At 45.9% G+C, this 11,078-nt stretch overlaps 2 protein-coding genes across 2 annotated transcripts in view; both read right to left on the bottom strand.

Annotated features, from left to right (window-relative positions):
- The window catches only part of CUNH1orf35 (chromosome unknown C1orf35 homolog), a 15,405-nt gene extending 10,285 nt beyond the window's left edge, over positions 1-5,120 (bottom strand). Inside the window, exons 1-3 of the mRNA XM_015814299.2 lie at positions 5,094-5,120; positions 3,284-3,397; positions 797-947 (exon numbers count right to left, since the gene is read on the bottom strand). Coding sequence (XP_015669785.1) covers positions 797-947; positions 3,284-3,377 — 245 coding nt within the window. The 5' untranslated portion in view covers positions 3,378-3,397; positions 5,094-5,120. The remainder of the gene's footprint in view (positions 1-796; positions 948-3,283; positions 3,398-5,093) is intronic.
- A 1,672-nt stretch (positions 5,121-6,792) lies between these two features.
- MRPL55 (mitochondrial ribosomal protein L55) lies at positions 6,793-9,420 on the bottom strand. The gene is made up of 3 exons (XM_015814298.1): positions 9,298-9,420; positions 8,639-8,840; positions 6,793-7,013 (listed from the first exon to the last, which is right to left on the bottom strand). Exons 1-3 carry the CDS (start codon positions 9,321-9,323, stop codon positions 6,858-6,860), a joined length of 384 nt encoding a protein of 127 aa, XP_015669784.1. The 5' UTR covers positions 9,324-9,420; the 3' UTR covers positions 6,793-6,857.
- Positions 9,421-11,078: the final 1,658 nt, after the last annotated feature.

Genomic DNA, 11,078 nt, shown 5'->3' with positions numbered 1-11,078 from the left:
GGGGGAGGGCCTTCTCTGTGGGTGCCCCCACCCTCTGGAACGAACTACCCCCCGAGATCCGGACGATTCCGGACCTCCTACCTTTTCGCCGCGCCCTCAAGACATGGCTTTTTCAACAAGCGGGTCTGGCCTAGGGAGAATTTTTTAAATAGGGACAATTTTTAATTTAAATCTTAATTAATTATACAGCGGAAAAAAATATTTGGTTTTTAATAGGTTTTTATGGGGGGACGATGTTTTATGTGTTTTGATATGCTGTAAGCCGCCCTGAGTCCTATAGGGAGAAGGGCGGCATATAAATCCATGTTAAATAAATAAATAAATAAATAAATAAATATGTTCCCTCGTTGCGTCATGAAATATCTTCAAGAAAGCAACCAAGCTCAGAGAGCACCAAAGACCCCATAGCTCTCCTTCTCCTCCTCCCTTCCAGCACTGACGATGTTCCCTGGTTGGGTCATGCAACGTCTGCAAGACAACCACCAAACTCAGAGAGCATCAGGGACACCATAGTCCTCCTCCTTGCAACTTCCCCTCCCTTCTAGCACTGATGATATTACCCAGTTGGGTCAAGAAACGTCTGCATGAAACCCTCCCCCCCAAGCTCAGAGAGCACCAGGGACCCCAGAGCCACTAATATTTTCCTTGATCAGTATCGTTTCCTCCTTCCTGAAAGTCTGCTGCTATTTCTTCCCTGCCCACACCTTGCAATATCTTCTCTCTCTGTCTAGAGCTGGAGCTTACGTGAAGCTTAACATGAAGACCCAGGATGACCACCCGAGGATCTGAAACTTACAGCGCTGCCATCATAGCTTCTTCTTCTGCCTGCCGGATGGCGCTCAGCTCCTCCTTGCGGGACAAAGATGCATCGCCTTTCTTCTCCTTGGCGTACCAGGTGAGGTCCTTGCCCTTCTGCCAGCGGCCCACCGGGGCCATCAAAGAGTTCCCTGAAAGGAAAACAGAGCAGTTAAGGCAGGGGTCTTCAAACTTGGCCCTTTTATGACTTGTGGACTTCAACTCCCAGAATTCCTCAGTCAGCCATTTTGATGAAACTGCGGGCTTGGATCCAGACCAGGGGCCTTCCAACTTGGCCCTTTTATGACTGGTGGACTTCAACTCCCAGGATTCCTCAGTCGGCCATTTTGATGAAACTGCGGGCTTGGATCCAGACCAGGGGCCTTCCAACTTGGCCCTTTTATGACTGGTGGACTTCAACTCCCACACCTGGCTGAGGAATTCTGGGAGTTGAAGTCCACACGTCATAAAAGGGCCAAGTTTGAAGGCCCCTGAGTTAAGGTAATAATAATAATAACAACAACAACAACAGTAGTAGTAGTAGTAGTAGTAGTAGTAAAATTGGAAGGGACCTTGGAGGTCATCTAGTCCAGGGCTTTTCAACCAGTGGTACGGGTACCACCTGTGGTACATTGGCACCTGGCAGGTGGTACGCGACCATCCTAGAAAAGTGGTAGCGGGGGAGGGGAATGAGCTGAACCGGTGGCATCACTGCACAAGCCTGAGCCAGAGACGGCTGGAGCTGCAGGGCTGTCAGGGCTCAGCGGAATCGCCAGGATCAGTGCGAGGCTCCAGCTGGAGCTCTGTGCTGATCCTGGTGCTTCTGCTGAGCCCAGAAGAAGCGCCGATCAGCTGGAATGTTGCAGCATCTCCAGGGTCTTGTGATTTACATTCAGATGCTTGGCAACTGATTCATACTTATGACGGTCACAGTGTCCCAAGGTCATGTGAAGTGACCAAAACCTGCTGCAACCACCCAGCAGATGGGGGGAATAAAAATCAAACACCCCCCCCCACCCCACCCCCACTGCCAATCCTCAACAGAAATGCTCACAACAATGAAAACCTCGGACAGGAGGAAGAGTGCCGCCGGGTGGGCAGGCAGGTGTCTTGCTCGGCTGTGGCTTGGGGGGCACTTTTTTCAGTGCCATTGTAACTTCGAACAGTCACTAAGCGAACTGTTGTAAGTCGAGGACTACCTGTACTTTATCACTTTTTTCCTTTTTTGGGGAGGGGGGTCATCAAGTTTTTGACACCTTGCTAGGCGACTGGTGGTACTCGGATGTTGCCATATCCTAAAAGTGGTACAATGGGTGAGAAAAGGTTGAAAAGCCCTGTTCTAGTCCAACCCCCTGCTCAGGCAGGAAACCCTATACCATTTCGGACAAATGGCTGTCCAGTCTCTTCTTAAAAACTTCCAATGTTGGAGCATTCACCGCTTCTGGAGGCAGGTTGTTCCACTGGTTAATTGTTCTAATTGCCAGGAAGTTTCTCCTTAGTTCTAGGTTGCTTCTCTCCTTGATTAGTTTCCACCCGTTGCTTCTTCTCCTGCCTTCAGGCGCTTTGGAGAATAGCTTGGGGGAGGCTCTTAGTCCTTCTGAAATATCACCTTGGTTGGGAGAGCTGGGAAATATCTAAGGGAGACCTTGGTGCTCTCTGAGCTTGGTGGTTTTCTTGTAGACATCTCATGACCCAACTAGGGAATGTCATCAGTGCTAGAAGAACAGTCTCTCTGTTTATAATCAAGTGGCTTGCCCTGTCAGTGTTGGTGGGCATCTTCTTGGTGATAAAGAATTCGTGGGGTTGAAGTCTATACCTCTTAAAGTTGCCAAGATTGAAAAATACTGCTGGAGAGGTTAGATGGGGGATTCTGGGAGTTGAAGGCCACCCCTCTTAAAGCATGGATGGCTGGGGATTCTGGGAATGGAGGCCCACTTCTCTTAAAGCATGCGGGCTGGGGGATTCTGGGAGTTGAAGTCCTCCCCTCTTAAAACATGCTGGATGGGGGATTCTGGGAGTTGAAGTCTTCCCCCCTTAAAGCATGCTGGCTGGGGGATTCTGGGAGTTGAAGTCCACCTATCTTAAAACATGCTGAATGGGGGATTCTGGGAGTTGAAGTCCTCCCCCCTTAAAGCATGCTGGCTGGGGGATTCTGGGAGTTGAAGTCCACCTATCTTAAAACATACTGGCTGGGGGATTCTGGGAGTGGAAGTCCACCCCTCTTAAAGCACGCCTGCTGGGGATTTTGGGAGTTGAAGGCCACCCCTCTTAAAGCATGCTGGGGATCTAAGTCCACACCTCTTAAAGTTTTCAAGACTGAGAAACAATGAGATAGTAAATCACAAATGGCTCCACTGTTTCAATCTAACTTAGCCAGCAACGAATTTGCACCTGGAGATATTTGAACCCAGCAGTTCTGTTCTTTAAACAGACGTGGAGTCAACTCCCGGGAGTTGATTAAACAAACCATGAATTGGAAAAGACTAACCAAGATAGTTTTCACGTTGTTTGTCTGTCTTCACATCTTCCCATTTGAACTGGTCCTGCCCACCGCGCACACCCCCTCGGGAGGACCCAAACATGGTGGAGGCTTAACCAGGATCTAGAAAAGAAGACAGATTAAAGCAGGAATTCATGTGAAGTATTAGTACCGCTTAATAAGGCCACACCTGGCACAGGGCATGCAGTTTTGGTCACTACATTACAAAAAAAGATGTTTATGCTTTGGAAAAAGTGCAAAGGAGAGCAACTAAGATAATTAAAGACCTGGAGACTAAAACATATGAAGAACGGTTGCAGGAATATGGCCAGTCTAGAGAAAAGAAGAAACAGGGGTGACATGATAACAGTCTTCCAGTATTTGAGGGGCTGCCACAAAGAAGAGGGGGTCAACTTATTTTCCAAAGCACCTGAAGGCAGGACAAGAAACAATGGATGGAAACTAATGAAGGAGAGAAGCAACGTAGAATTAACGAGAAACTTCCTAACAGTGAGGTCAATTAACCAGTGGAACAAATTGGCTTCAAAAGTTGTGACTGCTACATCCCTGAAGATTTTTTAAGAAAAAACCTGGACAGCCACCTATTTTGAAATAGTATAGGCCAGGGTCTCTTGCTTGACCAGGGGGCTGGACTAGAAGACCTCTATGGTCCCTTCCAGCTCTATTCTGATTGAAAAGGTTATACCTAGTCACGAGTACTAAGCTAGCATAAGTTTGCTCATTGTATTCATGATTTGCCTAAGTTTAGTGTTATAAAGGTAGTCAAGTGAGCCCAAAATTTCTGTTGCTAAGCAAGACAGTTGTTAAGGGACTTTTGTCCCATTTTACGACCTTCCTTGCCATAATTGTTAAGTGAACCAGTGCAGGGATTAAGGTAGTCACACGGTTGTTAAGTGAATCTGACTTCCCCATTGACTTTGCTTGTGGGAAGGTCACAAAAGAGGATCACATGACCCTGGGACACTGAAACTGTCATAAATACATGCCAGTTGCCTGAATTATGGTCATGTGACCATGGGGGATTGCTGCAACGGTCGTGTGAAAAACAGTCATAAGTCACTTTTTTCAGTATCGTTGTAAATTTGGTCACCAAACAAAAACGCTGTAAGTCAAGGACGACCTGTTGTGGGTCCTGCCATAGTTTGAAGCATTGTCACATCTGTCAGTCCAGAGTTTAGAGAAAAAACACTCATAAACCACGGTTCTCAATCTTGGCTAGTTTAAGATGTGTGGACTTCAACTCCCAGAATCCCTAGCCGGCATTCTTTAAGAGGGGGAGGACTTAAAAGTTGGCTGAGGAATTCTGGGAGTTGACGTCCACGCATCTTAAAGGAGCGGAGTTTGAAAACAAGGTAATAAAAGTGTTAATGGGGAGACGCTGGAATCATGTCAAGTCCCCCCACCCCCAAACAAGATCCTCCGGGTGCCCCTTCCTCACCCTTGCCCCAAAGAGGTCCAATTCTGCCAACTGGACCCCCACAGATACTCTTACATTGGACAGCGACCACCCGGAGCTCAGGAACCCCGCTAAATCTTCAGTGGATACGAGCCCTCCCCCCGTGCCCAACTCTAGCTGGGACGCGCCCCACCCGGCTGGGGATGATGGGATTTCAGATCCCTCCGTTTGCAGACCTCAAGGCTGGTGCATGGGCTCCCCACCGTATTGCAAAGAAGAAAGGGGTGCACTGCAAGGACCCTGGCCCTTTAAGGGGAGCCCCAACCCAGGAAAGGACGAGGACCCCCCGCTCCCCCCAGAAAAACCCCGCCAGCCAGTTCAAGCCAGCCCAGCAATCTTAACTGCAGCCTCACGTGCAAAACCCGGGCGTCGCTTCCGCAAGCCTGGGCGCGACCATCTGTTCTTGTAGGGGGGAAGGAAGCGGGCTGGACCAACCGGCTCAAGGAGCGGGGGTGGGCGGGGGAGAATTGCTTATTGAAAATTTCCTTCGTTACGACCGGCTCCGCTTAGCGTTCAACGCTGGCAGAAGTTTTTAATTAGTTTTAAAAAAGCAGAAAAGGAAAAAAAAATGGGTTTGAGAGGAGAAATAAACTAAGTAGTAAATTCTTTCCCCCTCCCAACTCCGAAGTAGTTTTTTCCAGCCATTTGAGGCATTGTGAACTGAGGATGATGGGCTTTGTAGTCCCCAGGTACATATGGTGCTGTCGGGTTTGTTGGGAACGTTGTTGCAGAATGCCTCGCGGGATGGGCATTTGAGGTGTCCAATTAGTGCTGTCGTGGGGTTAGTACTCCAAGTCCCATGATCCCCAGCCAGCAAGGGTGCAGTGGACGAGGTTTGCAGAAATCCAGGTAGTGAGCGATTTCCTGCTTCTTCCCAGGAAGAAGGAGGGGGTGCTTCTGGGTGCATTGGAATGGAGGCCCCCTCTCCCCCCAGGATTCTGGGTATGACTACAATGTCCATCTTCCTTAGCCAGCGAGGATGTTGAGGAGACCCAAACTTTGATTAAAACTTAATTTAGGCACGGCTTGTAAAAGGAGAAAACAGTGAATAGCGCTGCAGATAAGGAGGCTGCTGGTTCATCTTCTCATCTGAATGACAGCCCTGTAAGGTGGGCCATGGACATTTTATTAAGTCTCCCAAATATTTTAGAGCAGTGAGAACTTCTAAAAGTTTGGAAATAGATTTAGGTAAGGAATATAGGTTCAGCTATTATATCAAGGGTTTTTCTAATGTGGCCCCTTTAAGAGGTATGGACTTCAATTCCCAGAATTCCTCAGCTGGCATGCATATTAAAAGTGGCCAACATTAAGAAACACAGGTCTACAGATCTTGAAGTCTGCTCCTATTTTCCTCTTTTTGACCAAGATTGTTGTTCTTAAGCAGGGGGTCTTCAAACTTGGCCCTTTTATGACTGGTGGACTTCAACTCCCAGAATTCCTCAGCCAGCGTTCTTAAAACTTGCACCCAACGTTATGACCTTTTTTATGACTGTTAAGCGAATCATTACAGTTGTTAAATGAATCTCATGGTCATTAAGCAAATCCAGTTCCTTTGCATGTCAGAATGACTTACACTAAGATGTAAAAACACACCAGCTGCCAAGGGTGCAGATGTTGATATGTGACCACGGGGATGCGGCAACGGCCATTTTCTGACTGTTGTGATTTAAAACAGTCACAAAATGAACGATTGTAACTCAAGGACGACCGGTAATTTTATTACTCATTAAACCAAAAATGTCTGGGTTTTTACCCATTATCACAAAGTGGCTTAACCTGAATTTTTCCCATGCCCTTCTTCAAACAAATTAACACTTCCCCCCCCAAAAAAATACAAACACAATAATTACAAAGAAATCTCTTTATTTGTGGGTGGATTGTCAATCTTCGCACATTCTATAACCAGGGGTCTTCAAGTTTGCTCCTTTTATGACTTGTGGACTTCAACTCCCAGAATTCCTCAGCCAGGCATGCTGGCTGAGGAATTCTGGGAGTTGAAGTCCACAAGTCATAAAAGGGCCAAGTTTCAAGACCCCTGTTCTATAACATTCTAGATACTTGCTGAGACAGAATTTCGTTTGTCTTACTGACACCCCCGCCCAAATCTCACTTTTTATTCCAAAATTTCTTGTAATATTCCAACTGAAAGTCATCTTCAAAAGTTGTAACTTTTACTTCTTCTTTCTTCGATTTCATCAAGGTCTTCCTCCTTAACCGACTTCTCCTTTCAGCCTCGGGGAGGGTGTTGAGGTCCACGGGTATCTAAGTGGAGAAAAGACAACAACGCTCAGTATCTGCGTTGACAGATGGCTAGACTACTGCTATGGGAACCTGCATGGGGCTGCCCTTGTAGGCTATTCAATTCAATTTTCAACCCATTTAGTAGCCAGGCTGCGTTGCCTTGTTCCAAAGGCTAGTTTGGACTTCAAAAGACATTTATTGTTACAGGTAGTCCTCAAGTTACAACCACAATTGAGCCCAAAACTTTAATTTCCTAAACAAGAAGTTTTGACCCATTCTACCTTTCTTGCCACAGTGAATCCCTGCAGTTGTTAAGTTAGTAACATGGTTGTTAAGTGAATCTGGCTTCCTCATTGACTTTGCTTGTCAGAAGGTCGCAAAAGGGGATCACGTAACCTCCCCAGGACACTGTAACCGTCATAAGTACAAGTCAGTTTCCAAGCATCCAAATTTTGATCACATGACCAAGGAGATGTTGCAAAGGGCCTAAATGTGAAAAATGGTCATAAGTCACTTTCTTCACTGCCGTTGTAACTTCAAACGGTCACTAAGTGAACGGTTGTAAATCAAGGACTACAATTTTAAAGCACTCATCTGTTTATATGACGCAAGTTATTAAAGAGGTAGAAAAATGTGTGGCTTGGCACACAAGATTCCTGCAGGAATTCTGCCATCTTGTGCATTTATGCGTATATATAGGCAGTCCTCAATTTACAACCAACCCGAGCCCAAAGTTTATGTCGCTAAGTGAGAAATCTGTTAAGTGAGTTTTAGCCCATTTTACAACCTTTCCATAGTTGTTAAATGAATCACAGCAGTTGTTAAGTGAGTAATACAATTGTTAAGAGAATCTGTCTTCATTGACTTTGCTTGTCAGGTCACAAAAGGGGGTCACATGACCCCAGGACACTGCGACCATCATAAATGTGATTCTGTTGCCAACTGTCTGAATTTTGATCTCGTGACCATGGGGGGATGCTGCGACGGTTGTGTGAAAAAACGGTAATGTCACTTTTTTCAGTGTCGTTATAACTTTGAGTGGCCACTAAATGAACTGTTTAGGACTTCCTGTATATTGCTTGTTGTGAATATATATATATATTTCTCCCTTGCCAGTATTTCACTTTCCCGGTTTTTAGTAAGAAGAAAGGGTGAAAGAAACAAACCACAGCTTAACCAGTTAACCATGAAACAAATCTTTAAGACACAGGAAGTCCTTAATTTATGATCGCCATTCAGCTGAGAATTAAGGTTGTAAGGCATGCTGGTCATTCAGTGAATCATCACATGACTGACCCAATTTTAGTACATTTTTGTGGCGGTCGTTAAACAAGCCACCATGGTCGCTAAGCAAATTGGCGGTCACAGGGCCAGACAGGAGCTGAGAAACAAGTTGAATGGTTGCAACATGATTTAGGCCAGAGGTAGGCAACCTTGGCTCTTTTGTGACTCGTGGACTTCAACTCCCAGGATTCCTGAGCCAGCCATGCTGAGGGGAAAGGGAGAGGTTTCCAAGCTGAGCCATGCCGGCTCAGGAATTCTGGGAGTTGAAGTCCACGAGTCATAAAAGAGCCAAGATGGCCTACCCCTGATTTAGAGAATCCTGCTCTGTCTTTGCGAAGAAAGCCAGGGAGTTTAACACTCACCTGAAGGATACGCCTCGGTTCTTTGTACCGGAGGTGAATAGTTGATCCGTCCTGCCTAATCAGGAGGACTGGATACAGCCGGGCGTACTTTGCTCTTGGAAAGCAAGCGATGGATGTCCGATTCGAATTCAGCTGGTTGGTTGTTGTATGAAGCCCACAAGCCCTCAGGAGGCATCTGGACAGAGGTTCTACCTGCAGGATGCTGAAACCAATTCAGACAGCAAAAAATGACATGCTTTAACAGGGGTGGACTTCGACTCCCAGAATCCCCAGCCGGCATGCTTTAAAGGGGAGGGTTTCAACTCCCAGAATTCCCCAGCAGGCATGCTTTAAGAGGGGAGGACTTCGACTCCCAGAATCCCCCAGCCGGCATGTTTTAAGAGGGGTGGGCTTCCACTCCCAGAATCCCCCAGCCGGTATGCTTTAAGAGGGGAGGACTTCGACTCCCAGAATTCCCCATCTAGAATGCTGGCTGGGGAATTCTGGGATTTGGAAGTCCATCCATCTTAAAAGTTACCAAAATTGCAGTAGGCTTTTTAAATTAAGTTGTTCCAAAGTTTATTATATCCTTTTCAGAATATCGCTGCTATAAAATTTCAGTTCTGGATTGCAAGTCTATAGTATTTCTGTTCAGACTATTCTGAGAATATCCCAAATACCTTAAGCTCCTGCTCAGAGCAGTCATTTTGACGTGCAACGTGGCTTTGGGAATAGATCCTGGTTAGGAATTCCTAAGAAGAATTAAAACGCTTGGCTTTTTTCCAGAATCATAATGCGAGGCGCTTGAGAACTGGAAGAAGAGAAGAAAATAAATCTCGTTATAATCTTTGGATTGTTATTTTGTGCCTCCAATGTTGGAAATAAAGTTTTAGAGGGGCATTTCGTTCCAAATATAGGTCAATGTGTGGGTAGTGCATGAATGAATGAACGGATGAACAAATGAACGTAAGAAATGAAAAAGCTTCAAGCACAGTTTTGAAGGACTTCATTCTCAAAAAGTATCTGCAACTCTGAGCTGTTTGCAAAATTGTGATTTGGGTATTATTTATTTAAGTTCCATATTTGGGGAGGCCTCTGGCTTCCTAATTTTCAACAGCCAGCCACTAGACATAACTAACCAAAAAAAAAATACACAACCCACCTATCAGACCTGCTAAAATTAACTACCTTAAAGTAGAATAATTTTAAACCATTCTGGTAGTGCTGAAATATTGCACCAAACTCCAAAATATATATAAAAAATGGGTTTAACATGGCTAGCCAGTGTGCAAATGTAGGGCTGTCAGTTAACAGGTCGAGAGCTTTGGCAGAGGAAAAAATACAAATTTACAACCACAATTGAGCCCAAAATTTCTGTTGTTAAGTGAGACAGTTGTTCAGTGAGTTTTGCCCCATTTTACGACCTTTCTTGCCACAGTTGTTAAGTGAATCACTGCAGTTAATTCAGTAACAGGATCATTAAATGAATCTGGCTTTCTTCATTAACTTTGCTTGTCAGAAGGTCACAAAAGGGGAATCACATGACCCCCTAGGACACTGCAACCTCATAAATATGAGTCACTTGCCAAGTATCTGAATTTTGATCATTTGACTGCAGGGAGGCTGCTATAGTCGTTAAGTGTGAAAAACAGTCATAAGTCACTTTTTTCAGTGCCATAAGTTTGAACGGTCACTATATGAACTGTTGTAAGTTGAAGACTTCCTGTAGATGGCAGCAGGTTCCAAGGTATACTGCCCTGAAATCTGGAGGCTCCATCTGTGATAGCTGATTTTAGACAAAGTGAGAGCAAAATGCTTCCATGATCAAAGGCAGTCAACCTCGAAATAAGGGTCTCCAAACTTAGTAACTTTTAAGATTTGTGGACTTCAACTCCCAGAATTCCCTAGCCAGCATGGCTGAGGAATTCTGGGAGTTGAAGTCCACAAGTCAAAAGTTGACAGGTTTGGAGACCCCTCCTCTGTATTATGTTGCTCTAAAAGCCCTCACCCCCTTCCTCACTTGCTAACCAGGGGCATACTGATGCCCTGGACTACAGGTCTCATCATGCCTTCCCCTGGCTGATGGGAGTTGTAGTCCAAGCCATCTAGTACGATCCTGGCTGGAGAAAGCCATGAAGGCGACAGCACGGGCCAGTTTGGCCAAGCCCAGCCATCGTGGCTTGTTTCATTAGCCACGGTTAAGCCAATTGTGGTTTATTGAGGCTACACTTCGCTTCGCACCCATCTCGCGCCATTTCCCATCCTCGGAATGAATTGCCTCCCAGGTCTACGTCCTCTCCCCACCAGTTCTCTCAATGGTTTGATCCTCCCCCCCCTCTTTCCACTTGCCGGTGGTTCGATCTTGTTTTCCCACGCTGCGAATCCGTTTCTTCTCTTCCCCCTCCTCCAGAATGGTTCAACCTATCACTGCCCTCCCCTCGTACGTGTGCCGAATGGTTTA

This window comes from Protobothrops mucrosquamatus, unplaced genomic scaffold, assembly GCF_001527695.2.
Source record: "Protobothrops mucrosquamatus isolate PMUCROS unplaced genomic scaffold, P.Mucros_1.0 scaffold235, whole genome shotgun sequence".
NCBI lineage: Eukaryota > Metazoa > Chordata > Lepidosauria > Squamata > Viperidae > Protobothrops > Protobothrops mucrosquamatus.
This window is presented reverse-complemented; position numbering and strand designations above follow the sequence as displayed.